This window comes from Solanum dulcamara, chromosome 6, assembly GCF_947179165.1.
Source record: "Solanum dulcamara chromosome 6, daSolDulc1.2, whole genome shotgun sequence".
Classification (NCBI taxonomy): Eukaryota; Viridiplantae; Streptophyta; class Magnoliopsida; order Solanales; family Solanaceae; genus Solanum; species Solanum dulcamara.
Window position 1 is genome coordinate 4184429 of NC_077242.1, and position 23877 is coordinate 4208305.

The following is a 23877-nucleotide window of genomic DNA, read 5'->3' on the forward strand; positions in this document are numbered from 1 at the left end:
TTCTATGCAAGATAAGGAGGAATTTCTCATCTATAAATAGTAATATTTCTTCTTTTGTGAAATATAGATGCCAAATAAAATAAGTGTATAGTAATAAAAGAGAGAATTGAAACAAAAAAATATTCTAAGTCTTCAATTATATTAACTTTACAAACAAAATTTCTCTACTATAATAGTAAAAGGGGAATAAAAAGGGCAAAAGTGGTTTTGAAAAAAGGAAAAAAAAAGATAAGCACATTTTGCAATATATTCTCCTTGGAGTCCTCAAATTTATAATTTGCCCCCTCGTTAAGTTGATGGCTAAGGTGGGTAGGGGACCAATATTTCTTCTTAAACAATTTGCTCTAAAGGATTAAAAGTAACTTTAATTTGTTTTTAAACTGTAACTGATGATGTCATCAACAGCATTAAAATCAATGATTATTAATTAGATTAAAGTGAAACATTGTTCGGGATTATGTGCATGGTGGGTGACTAATTTAATGATCATGAAAGAGTACTGAAGATAATGCCTATTCTATTTCCTTTAAATTAGTGGTATTAAGGATTTTTGTACAAAGAATATGTAGTGTCACTGCTAAAATTTGGGTCAAAATCGATGGACAAAGTCGATTTTTTATGAAAAATTGATGTCAAATTAATGAATGGTATATCGCTTGTTTTGCCTTTACTGATTCATGAAATCGATAAAAAATCGAATCTGTTTATCGGGTTTTCTAGGAATATATCCAAGTATTTTCTATGACATTGGATACTTCTTCGTTGTGCGGGGATGCAATTCGCCAAGCTGGGACAAAGAAAGCCGTCCGACCCTATCGGATTAGGAATGTGAAGGCCTCTTCTTCGAAAGGAGATCGGGGAAAGAAAGAGCTATGCTATTGACCGGATTCTTTTTTCTCATTTTATTTGAAGCGGGCCAAATAGAATACTCGACAATACATATTCTTTGATAAAAAATTTCTATCGTTCTTATTTATACTCTACAATTATGATTTGCACTTACAAACCCAACAAAATCCCCTTGATTATTGTAAAAAAAAATTGAGACTGTCGGTTTTCTTATATATATATATTTCGCACAAAAAAAAGACAGACATCTATTGATTTTCTTAATTTCTGTCAATTTTCTATAAATAAAGATTGACGGACTGAATCAATTTTCCCCATTATTTTGGACCTGATCGTGTCCGTCTGTTTCCCTTGATTTTTGCATTTTCTAATAGTGTGTTCCTATGTCGAAAAGTCAAGAACGTTCACGTTCAAGAGATGAATGTAGTGGAGATGACGATGTTCATATGATGTGTGAACATTTTAAAAGAGACGTGATTTAGAATAGATTTATACTGATTAAAGTGGGAGTGACATGTGGCGGACAATAATGAAAAAAACAAGATTGAGGTGGTTTTAACTTCAGACATCTAAGAAGGAGGTGCGCTATGCACCAATTAAGATGTGTTATAGGTTAGTTATAGCAGCTGCAAAAGTTAGGTGATATAAAGGTAGAGCAAAAAATATGCATAATGTGATTAGATAGGACAAGGAGATAACCCTAAGATAAAAAAAATATAAAGGTTAAAGATTAATGTAGAAATTTAATAAGTAGTTGAGTGTTGTCTCCCATTAGGTGAGAAGAGGGTTGACCTCCCATAAATTAGGCAAAAAATCCACAAATATATACTTTTCTATTTAAAAATTTATTATTTTAAGGGTAATTGGAACATTGCAAAATATCCTATTACATTTTTGAATAGGATAAATTAGAACGTAGGGAGTATATTATTTTGTAATTGCATAGTTTTTTTTCCTCGATGGTTTTGTTACTTGTTATTTCATTTTGTCGTGCAGCTTGATATTTTGTTGTCATTTTTTCTTTCCTTGCAATTTTTTTCATAATTACTTCATTTTTTAAATCAAAAATTCTATTACAAACAACTTATCTATCCTACTTAGATAATAATAACATATTTTATCTTTTCCAAATTCCACATATAAGTTACACTTGAGTTGTCACGACCCAAAATGGGCCGTGAGTGGCACCCACACTTAACATCCTAGGTGGGAGAACCAATGATACAAACCCCAACTTAGATTAACGATTCAACTTATAAATCACGATAACACTGCGGAAGCTCAATCTTATTAAAGTCAGAAATAATAAAAGCCACTAAAATCTATTACTTGACGTTTCCCAAAATCTGAAAGTCATCACATTAAGGACATCTAAATTCTAAATCTAAGTCTGGAAATATCAAACACCAGAATAAACAAATAACAAAATGTGTCCGGAAACTTAAGACACCATGCCATAACCGAGAAATTCCATCACGAGCTAGGAGGGTAGCTCACCCTGAAATCTTCTGAATTAGAGACTGACTAGAGCTGAGGTCGAGTCGAAGCCGATGGAAGACTCGCTGCACTCCACAAAATAAAACAAAGAAAGATATACGTAGGGGTCAGTACAGGGCAACATGTACTAAGTAGGTATCATCGGTCGACTCAAAATAGAAATCAATATACATAAAATAATAGTGGGAAATCAACAACAACACTTAACAGGTGGCAACCAACAAACAATTACATAACCGGTCAACAATATCAAGATCACACAAGAGGACTCGAGCCTCCACACCACACTCTTTGAAATATGAGTTTTTGGAGATTGGATAGCATTAAGTAATTTTAATTTATTTCCCTTTAATATTACCGTGCCGGAACGTGACACCCGATCCAAATATACCGTGTCGGAACGTGACACACGATCCAAATATACCATGTCGGAACGTGACACCCGATCCAAATGTAATTAATTTATCATTCCTTATGATTATATTCCCCTTCATTAACAATATTTCATCACGCCTTCTTTATTCAAGGCACCATTTTTGATAAGGCAAGTTCAAGATTATGGATTTCATGGCCTCGGGATTTTAGACCAATCACAATAACATATCAACCATCCAAACCACAATAATTAAATGCGTAGTAAACTTCACACATATTACTCCATGAATATCAATCACTATTAAGAGTCTATCTCTGATGTAGAATAAAACCATAACCTACCTCAATCGAAGAACCGAATCCAAGCAAGCTAATTCACGAATGTTTTTCCTTCCTTCAAAGCCTCACGTTTCCAATCTATTAATTATACAATATTCGTAAGCAACTGAGTCCATAGAAACTAATATTATTTATATATTTTACCTAGACCCCACGACAAACCGAACTCTAAAATCAGTTCTCTAACACTCAAACCTAGGGTTAAGTCTTAATTCCTCCAATATCATAACTCTAATGGTATTTAAGTAATACCATACACCTAGTATTTAATTATCTATCTCAATATATTAAAACTTAAATTATCATGCAATAATTATATGGAAATAAAGATCGAAGCCACATTTTACCATTAGCCGTAATGTTACTGTATAAGAAACCAACATTATACTTTAATTAAGAACCTAACATTATGCCTCCTGCAATTACATCATATATATATATAATAATATATAACCTCTAACGAATAGTTAATAATTTCCTCACAATGCTTACCTTTGAAATTTCCAATTGCCTTCCTTCTAACTATTAAACTAATCAATTGTATAAACAACAATAAAATAAAATAACAACTATTTGCTGAACCAATTTTTCCTTCTTTCTAATGTATGGCACAGTAGTACTATTTACACTAAAGTAACCTCTACCATATACATATAATATAGATTGCATAGGTACCTGATGATGCAGTCGGCGTTTTCTTCTTCTTTTTTTTTTATATTTTTGTCTCTTCCTTCGTTTTTTTTCTTTTACAAATTAGGGTTATGAACCAATAAATAAATAATAGTTAAATTTCACAACTTATTTTAATAAATAAGGATAAGTGGTATAACATATTAATTAAATTATTAATTTAGTCCACTAATTACATTAATTATCTAAAGTTACCCCTCAATTAAATAACCTTAGTTATCGATTAGTCCAAATACCCATTAAAAGTTTACGGAATGAGTCTTTTATAAAATAAAAAGCTCCAGTTTTCAAAACGACCTAATGGGTCGTTACATGAGTATACGTTGTTGTTTGCTTAATTGTAAAATGTAGTGCTCCTTTTATATTTTCCACATAATTAAATCTAAAATCTAAATTTGATTCTTGATATGTATTAATTTTACTATATATATTAAAATAAAATTTAGTGGATACAAAATAATTTCATCTGATATCCCCCCATATCATATCTCATGTTTACTGTTGAAAATAGTAATTCGTGAATGAACACACATTTCAAGAATGCACGAGCTGGTGTCAGTTAGTTTGGACCAAAATTTAAAAGCTTTGACTGCTTCTGCTTCATCTCTGATCGATGTTCCCAATTTCTCACAACGCGACGTATAAATCGCATCCCCATGCAACCCATGCATGCGTACATTTTATGACACAATGGCCAAATAGAGGAGCATTTAGTTAGAGGAGCATTTAGTTACTTAGACTCCTACCTAGAGTTTCACTAAATGTGGTAAAATTAGGGGTTGTTTAGTCCAAAATAGTTTTTGGAATTTTTTTTTAAAAAAAATTTAAAATCATATAATTTATCATTATTTGACAAATATCTCAAGTTTTCAATTTTTTTTTAAAAAAATAGAACTTGGAAAGTTTTACAAATTTAAAAATTAACCCAAAATTTATATTTTAAAAAAAATCCATCAGTTATTAATTCAAATTAATAGTTAACTATCAACTTACTCTATTAATGTGATCAACCAACACCATTAAATAACATTTTTATCTATTTTGAGTGACAAGATTGAGAAAAAATAATATTTATTTTTAATTCGATTGATGGATTATTCTTGCCCATATTGTTATTTTGTTGTTGTCGATTGTTATCAATTATGTTATACGATTTTTTTTACTGGAACATGTTCATTATAAAATGATAACACAAATTTATGGGTATTTAAAATAATTTTTAGATCTTACTAGTATAAAATCATATTTTTTGAAACAATGAAATATTTTTAAGAAAATTTGTGGCCAAACGCATAGTGAAACTTCACCCAAAAATAATTTGAAAAAATATTTGGCAATTTGGAGCCAAACTCTAGCTTAGTATTCCTCTTGTTTCATTTTATGTGATACCTTTTTTTAATCCGACTCAAAAAACTGTTATCTTATTAATAATTTTTAAGAAATTAATGTTAAAAATCCTCTTTTATCTTTAATAAAATGATTTACAATCATATAAATATCTAAGATTGTTTTAGATCATAAATTTTCAAAGTTTTTTTTAAAAATATATTATGTCAAGACAAATAGTGTCATATAAAATAAGACGGAGTGAATAGTATTTTCTATCATCTTTGAGATTTGAAATAAGTGGTGCTTTTATCGTTTTACCTTTTCTGTTTTATTTCTTTTGTTTTAATTAATATAACATAATTTTAATTGAGTAAATTGTTTTAGAAATAAGAGAAAATTTTATTATGTTTCTCAAATTGTATTTATTAAAGCTATTTTAATGAGTATTTTTAGTTGATTTTCACTCACAATAAAGTGTTAAGTCAAAATCAATAAGGGTAAAATGGAGATAGTGCCATCAAATTATTAATTGTCAGATAAGGAAGAATGACACTATTATTAGAACAAATTAAAAAAAAAAAACTGCCACATAAATTGAGATAAATAGAGTAATTTATATAATAGCATGATTTTTTAGTCAATTTTAGAAGATTGACATATTTTTTATTAGGCAAATGTTTAAGGACACTATTGATATTTTACTCATATTAGATCTCCACTTATTTCATTTATCTCAATGATAGTTCTGAATTATTACATTGTCTTTTTATATTTATTAAATTATACACCCAATTAAATTATGTCAAATAAATTAAAATAAACAAAACACTTTATTTTAAAATAGATGATATTTTATATAATAAAAAATTGTCGACGTATTAATTCCGTGTAAATTTGAGCTGGACATATTTTCAAAATAGATTAATTTGGGCACAACTCATATAAAAATTGAACTAATTTGAGCTAAAATATATAGTAATTCAAATTGACTCAAAAGAAAAACTTATCAAAATATTTATAACATTTTCTTTTTTCAATTTTACATGAAAATAGATATATCCCTAACAAGAAAATAAATTATTTCATAACTAACAGTACATGATTTATGTTTTAAAGAAAAAAATAAACTAAAACGTAGCTACAGTTGGACAAATTATGTTTTGACCCATCGTTTAACTTATCTTACTTGATCTATTTCAGGCCAAGTAATATTCATGAACTTATTAATGATTCGTTCATTTATTAATTCATTTCACTTTTATTTATACAAATTTAAATTTAATCTGTTTATTTGACACTCTTACAAGACCAGTTCTAAATTCTGAAAAAAAAACCACCTTATTGAGTTTTGGTTAAGTTGTTTGTATATATTAGATTAATTTTTTAACACAATTATAATGTTTGAGCCAAAATTATTGAATCAATGGAATCCGCGCCAAGACATAATGGAATACAATAACTGTTCAATTCAACGCTCTGTGAGTATTTACAGTCCTGAAGTAGTACTGTGTCACTCTTCTCGTTGTCTGTGAGCTGAAAAAAAAGCTGCATGTAGCACGAGTAATTCTTTCTTAATTTCTTCATAGAAATGAATATCGATGAAGACATTTTAAGCAAGTGTACATGATGTGTGTAAGAAGTGTTTGATTGAATCTTTTTTACATGGCATCTTCTTAATTAAAGTCACAATATTTCCCTTTGACTGATGAGTACTTGGTCAATCAATTGGGAATTAAACAGACTTTCATCGATAAAAAATGTCGTGAAATATTGTTCATGACAATAATGTCATTGAACGAGTGGCGTATTTAGAATTGGAAGGTCGTCTGTGCTCACTTCCTTTAATATAAAGTTGCTAGCAATTATAGAATATAAATGTATAGCAATTCGAACATGTCAATAAAAAAAATTGATAAAACAACGATTAATTTATCATCACCAAAAATAACTTATAATCTCAAGTCACAGTAAAACCAAAAAAACTTTTAAAATAAAAAAAGTTAATAAGCTAAATGACACTGCATAAAATCAAAAAAAGAAAAGAAGAGAAAGCATGAAAGAAACAATTCAAATAAGAAGAGCTACAATTTGGGAAATCTAAAATAAAAAAAGTAGCGTAAAAGTATGGAAAAATTGAAATAAGAAAAGGTGCAATTTTTGAAAAGAAAATACTGCTAGCGAGAATCAAACTCGTGACTAGCAAATCCCTGCGCGCCTTAACATTAAGGCCAAAACCAAAGCACCTACTAATTATTTTTATTCAACAGGTGTTTATTTATTTGTTATATTTAATATTTTATATTTTCTATATAAATTTTTGATCGAAATTAATAAGTACTCGAGCATTCGAAACTTTTCATGTAGATTCACCCCTGCTTGAGCGTGTGAGGTGTGCTTGAAGCGCGTTGCAAACACATCGTTCACACGCCACAAAAGAAAAACTCAAGAGAGAAGGATCATAATCCCAATTGGCAATCAGCCGGCCAATGTATTTAATAGTTCCACTTGCCGTAGTATGTTGAATTTGTTAGTGAAAATTGAAAAAACTACATAGTCTACAAGTAAGGAAGAGGGGACGTTGAAAAATTATAATATATATTGAAAATTATTGTATTGTGTATATGTTAATTTTTGAATACGCTTAATAATCTTTTTTTTATTTTACTGATCGATAATTCGTACCCAATCAATAGAGCCATTATGTTATACCTATTGGTTAATCAAAGTACACGTAGGGTTTCCAATACTTAAAAGCATTTAGACTCTGCTCTTCTATGTACGGGGTGATGCTTTGTACTAGGGGTGTACATGGATCGGATTGGTTCGGATTTTTTAGAAATTAAATCAAATTATTTGTGTCGGGTTATTAAATCTATAAACCAAACCAAATCAATAAAATTCAATTTTTTCGATATCAATTTTTTCGGGTTTTTTGGATTTTTTTGAGTTTCTCGGATTTTTCATAGTATCTAATAAAAAACACAAAGAAGTGCTTCTTAAAAAGAGTTCTAGTACAAAATATCAACATATAAGATGGAAGCAGAATAAGTTTTAACTTTATAATATAACTTTATAAGATGGGCTTTTTTTGTATATTATTTAGACGAGTTTCTCAAGTCCAAATCTAAATGTAAGAAAGAAAACAAAAATTATGAAAATTTTTTAAAAAATATTTATAAATTACATTTTAATAAATATTTTTATGTATAACATAATTTAAAAGTAGTATATCTATAATCGGATCGGTTTGAGTTCGGTTTGACTTTTTTAGTTAAAACCAACTCAACCCTATAATGGTCGGATTTTTTTCCAAACACCAAACCAAGTCAAACCAAACCACTAGTTGGGTTTTTTTTCCGATTTGGTTCGATTTATCGGTTTGGTACGGTTTATCGATTTGCCCTGTACAGCCCTACTTTGTACTCTTCTACAAAGGAATAACGTTTGGCTTAGATAGCTTCAAGGTTCTCTCAACTATGTTATGTTTTTAAATAGGATTTAAAATTTAAAATTTATTAGTATAATCATTTTAAATTAATTTATAATCAAATATTTATAAATCTTTTACTTATATAATGGGCAAAAATTATGTGATCCCTAAAACATACCTAATGCCTTGGATACGCTCCTGGTGCTATAGGGATTTAGAAGAAAAAAATTAAGTCATTTCGTATCTGAAAAACATTAGTCCCTACTAATCCATAAATAATTGTTATTTATAACAAAATAGAATTATGAAATAATGAGTGGGTATTGTGAGACATTTTCAGCCTGAGTTTGCAAATTTAATATGTGAACTTTTGAAAGGTCATTTGGATTTATTTACAAAATATTATATATCTTACTTTCTTTTTAAATCCATTTAAAAAATATACATTTTTTCTTTTTGACAACTCTTTAGTATCAACTTTCTATATCACTTGTTTAAAGTCACAAAATTAAAGAACATTTTAGTACAATCTATATTTCTTTACTTTAAAACCACAAGATTCAAAATTTTCTTTTATTTCTTAAACTCTATCTCAAATCAAAATAGGACAATCAAATTGAAACATGGAAAGTATTTTTTTAAAAAGAAATTCAATTCAAAATAAATACTTCCTCCGTTTTAATTTGTTTGATCTACTTTTCTTTTTAGTTTATTTAAAAACTAATGACCATTTTCCTTTTTTAACAACTCTTTAAATTACAATCTTTTATGTGACATATTTAACATTACAATATTAAAAAGTATTTTGATATATTTGACATATAATCTTTTAAATGTAGACCATTAGATTCAATTTTTGTCTAAAACTCCATTCCAAATTAAAATATATAGGCCAAACAATTAAAACAAAGGTGCTACCTATTCTTTTCTAAATTCTGCTTTACAAAAATTCAAATATATTACTCTATTCAAAAGATATGCAAAAATTCAAACAAACATCATGTCAATGTTTGGACTGTTCCTGAATGATTAATATATCAATATTTGGTTTTGAAGGAAATACCAAAAAACTGCACAGTTCACTTTATATTACTACTTGCAAAATCCCTTCAACACTTGAAGAAGTTGTATTTCTAATTTTGCTCGTGCGGACCACCAACAGCGGAATCGATAAGATCCTCCACCTTTAATCATTAATTTGAAATTTTAAATATTGAGAATTGAAAAAAAATCTGATAAAAAAAGTGTCATTGCTAAATGCTGTTGACTAAAGGTCTAGTCAGTCAAGCTATCATGACTAATTAATAGTAGTTAAGCTAATAAGATTAGTTAGCTGGTTGTTAGACTCTAACTAATGGATTGTTAGTTAGTTATAAATTCGGTTAGGTGTGTATATGTACACAATACATAGCTAAGTACAAATACATATATGTACATGTATAAATCAGTTAATGAAATACAAGCAGAGATATTTTTTCTCTCTTTCTATCTAAACTTAGTAGTCTCTCCTCACCCTCTCTCTCTAGCTTCATCTCTTCTCTTCTCTTTTCCTCCATTAATGGAGCATTGAGAACCTCCATTAATGGAGTTTTAGCAAATGCAAGCAAACGACGATCAAGTATAACTTGTCTTCTTTTATTATTATTATTTTATATATATATATATATATATATATATATATATATAAATAATAACCCCTAGTACTAACAAATTATATGAATAACTAATTAAACAATGATCGAATATATGCGTTCATTACTGGTCAAGGACCAAGTCCCTTAATAGAATAATAATGCAAAAAAGTAAATAACAGAAGTAAAATCTTTGGAATCCTCTTTGCTCAAACGAGGGAAAAATCACGACCTGTGAGATAGGATTTCACCAAACAACTCCATTAAACAACGAACTAAGATTCAGATTACAAGCTCTTGCAATCTAAAAATTGAACTCTCAATTCCCCCCCCCCCCCTCCATCCCCCACCCCTCACTGTAACACCTCTGTTACATACATGTTCATAGCAATAGCCACATTGCCCACTAAATCAACAGACTCTAGTCGACTTCGACTTCAAAACACCCTCGTAACTAGCTATAGCTATACTCAGAAAGATTGAGAAAGACTTAGGCTGATCTAATTCCTTTATAGTAGCTCTATCAAGTCTCAACTGTTCTTCGAGGAGATATTTCTTGAAAAAGGCGTTTGCTATGTTTTTGAATATTCGAATGCAAAAACTGATAATGTCAATGAAGAAGAAACATATATATTTGTTTGAAATAATTTTTGGAGCAATGTCATTAGTTATGATTCCGCCACTGTGCAAAACGACGCGCACCAAGAACTTGCAATTTTAACAGAATGTGTAGTGTATTTTTTTCGGCTATTCTTTTTAAGTAACTATAATTCACGCATAAAATCTAGTCCCTTACCAATTTCCACAATTTGTTAAATTATCAAACTTCATAATAACAATTATAAAATACATGTAATATATACACGCTAATTAATGCTAAGTTAACGTCTAGCCTCAATTTGACTTTAATCGATTTCCAGTACATCCAACAATTAATATTAAATGGACTCTTAATTTTAACTTAGACTTTAACCGACTTTGAAATCCTTACTTACCTAATAAATTTATTTCTATGTAATATATCGCACGCAATGCGGAAATCAAATTAATAAGTAAGACAACTAGTGGGAACCCAAAAAACAGTTGTGCGGCGCACTTAATTAGTGCTATAAAGATTACATCAATGTCTCTTGCGATTCTTCTCTTTTACGTCATAGGTTTTTCTACTCACATTTTTTTCACATGTTGAGCCATTGGTTTGAATTTAATTAAACAAATGCCTAATATATATCGTACACATTTATATTTTATGAAACTCTGCGGGGTTGTGTTTTATTTCAATTGAAACTCTATAACATGTGTTTAATTTTAATTAAGATTCTTCGAGGTTATTCAATACTCTATAAAGGGTATTATATTTTTTTGAAATGATATCTCAGATATTTTATAAATTTTTAGGTATTATAAAAAGATCAAAATATATCAAAAACTTTTTGATAATAATCAAATATACTTCAAGAAGATCCATAAAATCTTTTCATAGAGATCAAGTCCAAATCATCCTAGTTCAAAAAATACGTCACTAACAGCCCTCGAATCATGGAGAAATCTTATGAGAGAATAATCAAGGGACAAATAAATTTGTGTCCATAATATTTATCAAAAAAATTATGTTTATTCATATTTTATTTGTAATAGACATGGATGAAATAAATTGAAATGTTTAGAAAAGATATACAGCATCAACAACACATCCATTATACGGTATATAATTCAATAAATAAGATATAAAGAAAATAAAATATATGCAGATTTTATTTTCTACTTTTATAGAGTCGAGTGATTATTTTCGACAATTCTTTGGCTCAAAAAAATATAATTTGAATTTTAAAATATTAAAAAAAATACGAGCCATAAATTAATTGAGAGAACAAAAAAAATTGCCCAAAAATGAAGATTGTTTTTTTATTATTACATAGGGACAGGGAAAGGAAAAATAGAGGAGAGAATTATGAATTGTAAAATTAAATTTTTACTAATAAATTAAAATTTAAATAATCAACCAACTGAGCTGTTACGCGTCCTCATTGGGCGAAATTGATTTTTTTTCTTTGGTCTTTCAATTTGGAAAAATAAATTTGTTGGTACCAAAATTTAATTCGATAAAGTGGGCATGTATGTACTCGATTATAGTAAACTATGATGGTAGCCGTATAGGTGTGCCGCTAAAGAATATTGACCTTGTTATTTTCTTTTCATTTATTTTGTCGGCTTTTTCCATGTGAAAAGTCCTAAATTTCTCCTCAAATTTATTTTATGTACCCTCCATCCTGTTTAATTACGTTATCATGATTACTAAAAATCATTATTTTAAATTTTATGGTTTACAAAATTACGAGAAACTTATATGATGAAAAATATAATATTATTAAATTAAGAATAATTTAGTTAAACAACATTTTTCATGAATATTTTGTTAAAATGAATACAAGAAAAACTTGACAATTAAAAGGGTCATGAAGAATAGCCCGTCCGTTTCAAATTAGTTTTTATGTTCCGCTTCTTGAGAGTTTGTGAGATAATATTTTTTTTATATAATTTTTAAATATCTAAGTTTAATTTAGAAATTTATGTTAAATTAATTTTAAAAATTAATCAAATTAATTTGAAAGGTAAAATATTACTAGTACTATTTTTGAAAGGGAGGTAGTATTTTTTTCACAGGAAGTTATTAAAAGCCTCGTATAAGCATAAAAGAAGAAGAAGGTGAAATTAGAACATGACAAGCACTTGTGAATCTGATCTAACCTTTTCTATGTTTCTTTTCCACCTACTTAACGCAGGTAAATTAATATCAATTTACCGATCCCAAAATTAGATATAAAAATTGATCTTTCGAAGACCCTTATTGGCCAAAACTATCTTGTTAAGCTAATAAAAAATCACACATCAAAACAATAACTAACATCTTTCGTGTTATGTTTATACCGGTAAGGTCTAAAGAAGTGGTGTGTATGCAGCTTTATCTCTATCTTATAAACGTAGGGAGACTGTTTTGATAAATTTTCTATTCAAATAAAGTATATGAAATCACGTATGAAAAAATATACGAGCAATATAGACGAGAACACTAATAACAATACTTAATACCATTATTTAAATAAATAATAATAAAATTAAAAAACAAGATCGTAAAATAATAAAGACCAGACAGTGCTAAAATAAAAAGAAGAGAAATGTAAGAAAAAGGCGTTAGGTAAAAAAGCAATATAATTTTGTACCCGCAAAGGCTCAATGGATTGTAGTATTTGATAATACATGTCTTGCCATGCATGATACACACGAAATTCTAGTGGCTTTCACAAAGGCATATTTGAATACCTCAATAATTAAATTTATTCATTAATTTTATTTTAATATTTAAATTACGATTTGTTTTAATCAATTATATGAAAATATTATAAAGTGCATTTATTAGACATTTTTCAATCCAAATTTTAAAATAACTTATGTGTAGATATATTTTAAAATATTTATTAAGTAGATAAGTTAATAACATAAAATATGACATTTTTTATAATTATTTTAGTTGGATCTTAAACTTTCTTGAGGGAAGGACAAAGAGTTTATCAGAATTAATTATTTTTTAAAAATATATATATAAATCTTTTATATTTGGGCTACTCTTTTATTTGGGTAAAATTTTGAATTTTTGTAAGTAGAAGTTTTCTCTTACCCAGAAATATTGCATTCATTAAAAAGTCTCCCAATAGATTTTATGTTTTTTTTATCATAGTTTACAATTTTTGACTTTCACATGACGTATTATTATCCTCCTATTTTTGTTTGCAAGATTGTTATACCAATGTGATTAAATAATATGAGTACTAGCTCATGACTTATTGACAAGACTACAAGACAAAGATGTAGCATCTTTTTAAAAAGTTTGAACACAAAAGGACAAGTAATTATATATAACCAGTAAATAGGGCACACTATGTCTAGTCATGCCTAAAAAAGGCAGTTCGATGTACTAAAATTTTTATTATATACAGTATTTGGAGAAGGGCTCGACCATAAATGTCTATTATTTGATATGAAATCTTATCCCATGCCTAACTTGAAGTAAATATTTGATAAATTTAAATTTTTTGAATTTAATTTTAAATGTTAATTAGCTTTGAATTCATTATATTTTTTAAAATTGCGGCTTTTGAATTTATATTTTCTTCTATTTATTAGTATAATTTTAATAAATTTTACCTATGAATATATATTTCGCATAAAAAATAACATTAATGAATCCGCCCCCGATAAAAATGAACACGACATGATTATCAAACGTTAATAATGGACACTAATTTTGACCTTTCAAACACTTCAATGTCCCCTTCTTGCACACGAATGGGATTTTTTTTTCTCCATTTGTAATGCAGATTTCAACAACAGAGCCCGTTTGGATGAGCTTGAAAAAAGTAACTTTTATGTATGAAGTGCTTTTAGAACTTTCAAAGTTATTTTTATAAATAAGCAGTTGAGTGTTTGAATAAAAGTGCTTAAATAAGAAAAATGATGTGAAATTTAGGTTAAAAGAATAAAAAGGGTAGTTTGAAATTTAGTTAAAATATAAGGGATATAAAAGTAATTTTTATGGTCAAAGAAAATGACTTTAAGCACTTAGAAAAAAAAAGTTAGGAATCCTAACTTTTCATTTTTGACTGACTTTAAGAACTTTATGGCTTAAAGTTAGCATTATACAAACACGTCCAAAAATTAAAAAAGGGCTTTGCCCATCCAAACGGGCATGTCTATTCAAGTTCTAGCCTTATTTTAGCCAGTTGACAATGTACATTTGCTACCCTAGCCAATTTATTTGACATCTTTTTCAAGTTTTATAATATCACTTTTTTTTAAAAAAAAATATTGATAGATAAATAATAGATATTAGTTAATTTTAATTCAAAATTTAATTCCTTTTTATAAAATTTAAAATGGGGTAAATGTTAAAAGAAATTGCTTATAAAGATATTAAATAAGCTTTAATTGTATAGTTAATTTTTTTTATTAAAATAAAATAAAATAATGTGGCATGATATTAGAAGAGAAAAATATATTTTAAGAAAAATAAAAATAATTAAATAATATTATAGTTCTAAAAAAAATATAAGCGATATTACAATCAAATTTTCAAATATACGTGAATATCTAAGGAATTTACCAGTAAAAGTGACATGTTCACAATTAAAAAAATCTGATATGAAATCTTATCCCATGCAAAAAGTAAGATTCCTAACAAGGTACTGTTTTGTCGAATTGATCAAAAGCGTGAAGCTATCATTTATATTGAGAACATTTTTTCTCCGCGGAGGAAATGGGATATGTTGGCCATAATCTCAATATTTAAGGCGGAGTAGGGTATTTATTATCTGAGCAATTCTTTCTTGTCTAATAAAATATATTTATTAGATATTTTTGATTTAAGTTTTAAAAAAACTTTCACATGTGCTTTAAAGTGCTCATTGTGTATGCTAATAAATTAATCACATAAATACATTAGCATCAATTGGAATAGGATTACTACTTATTGAGATAATGCTAAAATTGAAGAAAATGACATATTTCAAATAGTTAATTTATCTATAGAATGTGCGTTTGAAAACATCTTTATTTTTTTTCTAATAACAAATTAGGCAGAAATATCTAATTGAAATAATTGATGGTATGTTCAAATTTTCAATTAAAATAAATCGTAATTAAAGTATTTAAAGGAAATATGTTATAACAATGATATATTCAGTGTAATCACACAATCTATGATTTAGGAAGGATATTTATTAATAAATATCTGATGTAATTTCATAAAATATTTAAATGAAATATATTACTATTAATAAATTTAAAAGATTATAGATATATTTCACCTTACATTTACTTTATGTAATTGTGATGAAAATAAATTCAACTGTAACTTTGTTACACTAAAATTGGACGATTAATTTTCCCTTGGTTTCTTCCTAACTAATTTAAAATGAGTTGGACGCTTGGTCACTTCATTTCCCGAAGCTTAGGTAAGTCTAATTGAGCTTCAAAATGAAGCTGTAGAACTTTATTATAGTTTTTTTATTTCAAAATATTTATCGTGTTTTCATTTATATATCTCTTTTAAAAATATTACTTTGCTTATATCTATTTATATGATAATATTCAGATTTTGAGAGTCAAGTAATTTAATTTTGATCGTGAATTAGGCATGAAGATTTTAAAGATTTTGAAATAAATTTTACAGATTTGAAAACTAAGTAAAACATAAAAATCGATAATTCAAGATATCTCAAAAACATCGTAAAAACTTACTATCAAAGAAAGAGTTACTTGAATCTCGAAATTTGAAAAGTGTCATATAAATTGGGATGGAAAAAATAATGAAGAAGGGAATTTAACTTTTTATTTTTTTTTATATTTGAAAATATAGTCTTTCTTCATTACATATATACTCTATTTATGTGTCATATTTCTTCAAACTATTTTGATATGTTTTTCTTTACGCCGAGAGTCAATCGAAAGCGACTTCTCACCATTCAAAGTAGGGATAAATTATGCGTATATGTTATTCTTCCCATATTGTTCTTGTGAAATTACACTAGATTTGATGTTGTAATTGTTATGTGTGATAATTGAGCTATTTAGAATCTTAAAAACAATTACAACCAAGGAATAAAATAAAATAAATTAATTTTATATTAAATTTCTTAAACAATAAATATTTTTAACAAAAACAACAAATATTTTGAGATGGGGCGGGGGGTAATAAAGAATGAATATTGACACAATCGTAACCTAAAAAAGGTTACACACATAATTGTGCGCAATAAAAATATAAACCTCTATTGAAAAAATAGTAAATCTAGATATAATTTATTCAATTATTATTTTAAAATATTAAGTATATATTTCTATATTAATGGTATAATTGAGATTGACAATTTTAATGTTGAATTTCTTAATTATTTTCAAAATAAATTTTATGAGTTGACATGAATCTTAATTTGAGAAGGAGGGAGTCTTTGTGCATTGTGATTGGAACGAATAAATTATGGCAGGCTGGTAGCCATGATTTATGAGTTTCGATCACAATGCACAAGTACTCTCTCCGTCTCAAATTAAGAATCATGTTAGCTCATAAAATTTATTTCAACATAATTATTATTTTAGGAATTCAAAATTAAAATTATCAATTTAAATTATACCATTAATATAAAAAAAATATATGCACCATATTTTAAAAATAATAATTTAATAAACTATATCTTAGATCTACTATTTTTTCAATATATGTAAAAAAAGAAAAGAAAATAGTTATAGCGATTCTCCTAATACCACATTAGATTTTGTATTTTTCCGTTTGCACGCCTTTAAGAAAGTATTTTTTATTAATTTATCCTTGGCTTTTTTAGTATATATAAAAACAATTTTATTTACTTTCATAAATAACAATTTTAAGAGAAAAAAATAAAAGAATAAATTATATCCTAATTCTATAAATTGGTAATAAATATTTATAGATAAAGTATAGAATAGTTAAAATGGAACAAGATGGAGTAGTCAAAAATGTGTACTTTAATACAGTATCCTTCTTCCATAGCCTGTAACTACTGTTTGTATAGGAGTAGATCCTAGACTATCTTTATTTCATTTCCTATGCATCTGACAAAATTTAATTTCACCCTCACTATTATAATATTATTATTTCCTAGTTCTAATTAATGTGACATAATTAAAAATTTTAGTCAATTTGAGTTTTTCTTGAACAATTTTTTTTATGTCTTTTTATGAACTGTGATTTTACTTTGTTTATGTAGTTTTACAATATATTAATTTATTTGCTTAATTTTGACTTGCTAAGAAATTTGTTAAAGAAAATAGTTGAATTTTGTGCTTTTAAATTAAAAATATATAAAATTTATTAAAATATTTTTTTATATTATAATATTAAACATGTCACATGAAAATTATGTTAAATTTATAATCTTAAATTATAAAAGGCTTTTATGTCTAAATTCACGATCAAATTTTGAAAGCTTAAATATTAAAATTTTAATTGTTTCACATAAATAAAAGCAGAGAGTAATATTCATAAAAAAAATAAATTAAAAGCTTGTTTTCTTTCCTCCATAAACAACTTTTTCTCCCCTTCCCTATCTCCCCTCTCTCTATATATATAGTAAACCCCAACACCAATTTGCTACCAACTTCATAAAATCTTTTTTCTTTCTTCTCATCACTCATAAAATTAAAACTTCAATGGGTGAAGAAGCTAGCCTTTTGATAATTGTCATCACACTAGTTGTTAGTTTTGTAATTGGCATTACTTTGAACCATTTTTGGCCTTTGTTCTTCAATAATTATGGTACTACTCTTCATGTTATTCCCAAGGGCACTTTTGGATGGCCTTTACTTGGTGAAACCCTTTCCTTTTTGAAGCCTCATCCTTCTAATTCTATTGGTACTTTCCTTCAACAACATTGTTCTAGGTAAGTAACATGCTTCTTCATCATTATGGTTTCTTTAAATTAAACTATCATTTTCCTTAGGAACAATTTTATTTTTTAGTTTCTTATCTAGTGTTCGATAATAATATATTATTCAAATTCACATCATGTAAGACCCTTAAAAGAGTCTTAACCAAGACTTCTTATTAAGTATTGAGTGATGCTATTAGTTATTATTGCATGTACATTTTATTTATTTATGTACAATTTTGATTAATTAGTTTTTTTCAGGTATGGGAAAGTGTTCAAATCACATTTATTTTTCTCTCCAACAGTGGTATCATGTGACCAGGACCTTAATTACTTCATACTACAAAATGAAGATAAGTTATTTCAGTGTAATTATCCAAAGCCCATCCATGGTATTCTTGGAAAAGTTTCATTGCTTGTGGCTGTTGGTGATACACACAAAAGGCTTAGGAATGTTTCATTATCACTAATCAGCACCATCAAGTCTAAACCTGAGTTTATTAATGATGTGGAAAGATTAGCACTTCAGATTCTTCAATCTTGGAAAGATAAAGAACAAGTCAGATTCTGGGAGGAGGCAAGAAAGGTATATATATATATATATCAATTCCATCTAAAAATTAAGTAATTATATTCACTAATAGTGTAATTTAATCTATTATTATAAGGTGTTTGTCTGAGAGTTAGAATTTTGACTTTTCGGATTTTGAATTCTAAAAATAACACCTTAATTATTGAGTATTGTACAATTTTTTTATATTTATCACTCAAGAAACACATGATCTTGACCAAAGCTACATGTTTGGCCGAACATGTAAGCAGAATTTTAGCTCCGCCCTCTAATGTTACTTATAATTATTTTTAGGTTATTGATAAAAGTTATTAAGTAATGATATAATTATAATTATATCCTTTCATGTTAAAATAGTCGGTATATGTATATCATATGTATATTGTTTGACTAAGTGGCCAAATATGTGATTTCTCGTTCTTCAGTTTTTACACCGTCAGTGTATAAAACTTAAATTCTGGTACACTAGTAAATTTGTGTGTGGTTTGATTATTGCAGTTTTCATTCAATGTGATAGTGAAGCAAGTTCTTGGATTAACTCCAGATGATCCACAAAGTGCAACAATTCTTCAAGATTTTCTTGCTTTTATGAGGGGGCTAATTTCTCTACCACTCTACATACCTGGAACTCCATATGCAAAAGCAGTGCAGGTTCATTAATTATTAATTACACTTATATAATTGTTTATTTTAGATATATGCTTTTGTTGCAAAAAGATTAAAAAGTAGGGCATGTGAAATTCAACTTTATTTTTCTTTTTTCTTTACAGGCTAGAAGTAGAATATCTTCAACTATCAAAGCAATTATAGAGGAAAGAAGAAGAAAGCATGTTGATGATGGTGATAGTAAAAAGAATGATTTTCTAGAGATACTTCTTTGTGTTGATACCTTATCTGAAGAGGAAAAAGTTAGCTTTGTTCTTGATTCTCTACTTGGTGGTTATGAGACTACTTCCCTCCTAATGGCTATGGCCGTATTTTTTATTGGTCAATCACAAATTGCTCTCGATCAACTTAAGGTAATTACATAATTTTCTCTAAATTATGTACTATTACTATATCAAAAATATTCTTTAATATTAATTAATTAATAAAAATAGCTTACTTGTAAGTTAATTAGTAGTGACAATTATATTTTAACTTATTTGTAAGTTAATTAATAATGACAATTATATTTAAATATTTTTTGTTAATATACATATTTATTATTGCTAAAAAAGTGTTTTTGTTCTAGTATACTTTAGGTTCATATTACTTGTTGTGATCTTAACAAATTGAATTTTATTTAGAAATATTTGATATTTTAGAAATATCAAATAATAAACATTTATAGAGTGTTGTGTACCTACTAGAGTTTATACATACATCAACAACACTCCAGTGAAATTTCATAACGCGGGGTCTAGAAAAGGTAAAGTGTACGCAGACCTTACTTCTACCAAGGTAGAACGGCTGTTTTCCGATAGACCCTCGGCTCAAAAGAAGCATAAAAAGAGGTCAGATAAGACTAAGAAGTTCAAAGTAATATGAGAAAGCAAATAACGAATAACGCAAATAACGAAAGTGACACAAATTAAATAGAGTAATCAGAGTATAGAGAAAAATAGAATTTATACATATCCTCTATAAATTAAAAACTATTAAATAGTACTATAAAAGAGTTGCATAGAGTAGTATTTTTTTTTTCAATTATCATAATGATTATACTTTTGACGTATGTAAAAAAAGTTTCTAAAACTTTATTACTAATATAAAATGATGTAGGAAGAGCATGATAACATACGAAGCACGAAGGAAAAGGAGTTATTGAATTGGGAAGATTACCAAAAGATGGACTTCACTCAAAAGGTTGTGAGAATGCGCTGACTGCAATCATTACTCAATATTATACTTCATCTATCGTCTCAAATTATCTGTTATATTTTGTTATATTTTCTTTATGTGCTTTTAAAGAAAAAGAAGTTTTTGTATCTTAATTTTTATTTATGTTTTAAAATATAATATTTTTATTAAATACTTACTTTATTATGGTGTTTATCGTCTTCAAAAATATAACATGTTTTATTTAAAATAATGCGTATTTTTGAGATGAATATTTTTTTAAGCAGGATAAGTATTTTGGGAATATTATTACTACTCCCCCTCCCCATCTCCATCTCCGTCTCAAATTATTTATCGTTATTTTAAAAATAAATATTTCAAATTATTTATTATTTTAGAAATTTAAAATAAAATTAATTATTATTTTATTCTTAACAGTAGTAATTATTTTTGAATATTGTAAACAACTCTATGGAATGATGACACACTAATAGAGAAGGAAATTAGATGTTTTGCCCTCTTACCACTTGAACACAAAAAATGTCTTTTTCAGATTCTTGTGCCTAAAAATGAAGATTTTCTATAAAAAATAATAATATAAATATTAAATACGATAAATAATTTGAAATAGAGTGAATAGCATTATTTTTTTTATTTCTTTAACCTAATTTATTTTCTTGTTATTATTAAATACAGGTAATAAATGAAGCTCTCAGATATGGGAATGTTGTCAAATTTGTGCACCGAAAGGCGCTTAAAGATGTCAAATTTAAAGGTCTGTCTGTGTTGCTCTGTTATGGTCCAAAATATATATTTTTAAAATAATGTTCATGGGTAATAATGCATGCATGAGCTTTTTCCATTTGCATAATTTATTTTTATAATAATGTTGAAAATTGTGAATCGTAGATTATGTGATTCCAGCGGGTTGGAAGGTCCTACCAGTATTCAGTGCAGTTCATTTGGACCCATCAGTTCATCCCAATGCCCTACAGTTCAATCCTTGGAGATGGGAGGTAATTATTTATATATATCACTCGAATTTAAGTTATATATATTGTCAGTATAAAAAAAATATAAGAATAAGCTGTGAAGTTTGAGGAGTATATGTTGTACGCATGTTTTACCCTCTTTGGGATGTCAAAGAACATGTTTTTGATAGTATTTTTTTTCTTTATTCTAGATATTATTTGAGTGATCTAGTATAAATAATTATTTGTATAGAATTTGTTAATTTTTTTTAATCATTTGTTAACTTATTTTGAATTATAATTTTAATGTTTAGAGCGATGAGCAAATAAGTAAGAAATTGACTCCTTTTGGGGGAGGATCAAGGTGTTGTCCTGGATTTGAACTTGCAAAGGTTGAAGTAGCCTTCTTCCTCCACCATCTCGTACAAAACTACAGGTAATTACTTCGTTCTACTGTTAATTCAATTATGTCTGTGAGATTAATTTAAAAAGATTTTTTTATTTCATTAATAGATGCCATCTTATATGTATAATTAGAGGTGACAAATGGGCAGATTGGACTGAATTTGGGCTAGTCAAAATAGATTGGTTATTGTCCCGCCCAAAAATTCTTAAGTTGAAATGGACTAATATGCAGGTCAAAACACTATCTTGATTAAGTTTTAATTGTTTTATTTGTTCTTTTATAATTTTTTTAGTAGCTAATAAAATTCTTATTTTTTTTATTACGATTATATATAACATATCAAATTTCAGCAAATGTGTATTTGACAAATTTTTCATTAATCAATTTGGACTAGATAGGCTGAAATAGGGTAAGCCAATAAATAGGCAGGTTAATATTCAATCCATATTTAGGCCGATTGCAGTTTCATAAGCTAATTTTGTCATCTCTATGTACAATCACCTCGTACCCTATTTAGGGCAAGTACGCCATTTTCTAGTCGAATAATTGTAAGAATAAATAGTCATTATCGTCGAGTTTTAAATTTCACACGTGATACAGCCTGAAGTTTCAACTGTGAAATTAGAAAGTTTATGACAATAGCTATTTGTGAATTTATCTCTAACATATACATTTTGGTTCTATTTATATGTTTTTATTGTGCTAAAATGATGGATACATTTTATGTAGATGGGAGGTAGAAGAAGGAGAACAACCCATTGCTTATCCATATGTGGAGTTCAAAAATGGTTTAACAATCAGACTTCATCAAAATTCTACTCAATAAATTATGAAGAAAATTACAATGCTATGTCATTAGTATATACTTATGAAGATCTATTCCTTCACATATCTGTTTTCCCTAGTACAGAAAGAAAACATTTCCTTTTTTTCTTTTCTTTTTGTGTATGTATACATAATTCCAAGGAGAAATAACAATAATTATTCTGCAGTTTCTTCATTTTCTCTAGTTTATGTTATTTTGAATACTAAAGATCAATAATAATGTCAAGAAAAATATTTTTTTACGGAAAATGTTTTTCTAGATTATATTTCCTTAGAAAATAAGTGGTTTTTATATTTATTTTCTAGTGTTCGGTTACTAAAAAAATATATTGTACTAGGAGTACTTGGGTATAATTTAAGCAAATATTATGACACAGAATGCAACTTTATACCCCAACTCGAGAATCCCTCTAAACCTCAACCTCGATCTAAGATTCGATCCTGACACGAAATTCGGGAATAAGGATCCGACCTCAACCCAAGACTTGACTCTTAATCTTGACCCTTATTGTCGACCCCTACCAGGGTATCGACTTTCAAACTCAACCCTAACCTCTGAATCCGATTCGGGACTTGACTCAGATCTGAGACACTGACTCTCTATCTTGACTCTAAATTTGACTCTCAACCTTGATGCCGACTCGAGATCCGACCCTGACTTGATTTCTGGTTGGGAGTTGAATC

General features: G+C 27.6%; 1 protein-coding gene across 1 annotated transcript; it reads left to right on the plus strand.

Moving 5' to 3' along the window:
- Positions 1–18325: 18325 nt before the first annotated feature.
- On the plus strand, positions 18326–23373 carry LOC129892009 (cytochrome P450 724B1-like). The gene is made up of 9 exons (XM_055967529.1): positions 18326–18611; positions 18861–19185; positions 19669–19821; positions 19941–20189; positions 20935–21018; positions 21688–21766; positions 21901–22007; positions 22277–22398; positions 23098–23373. Exons 1-9 carry the CDS (start codon positions 18382–18384, stop codon positions 23192–23194), a joined length of 1446 nt encoding a protein of 481 aa, XP_055823504.1. The 5' UTR covers positions 18326–18381; the 3' UTR covers positions 23195–23373.
- The last annotated feature ends 504 nt before the right edge of the window (positions 23374–23877 follow it).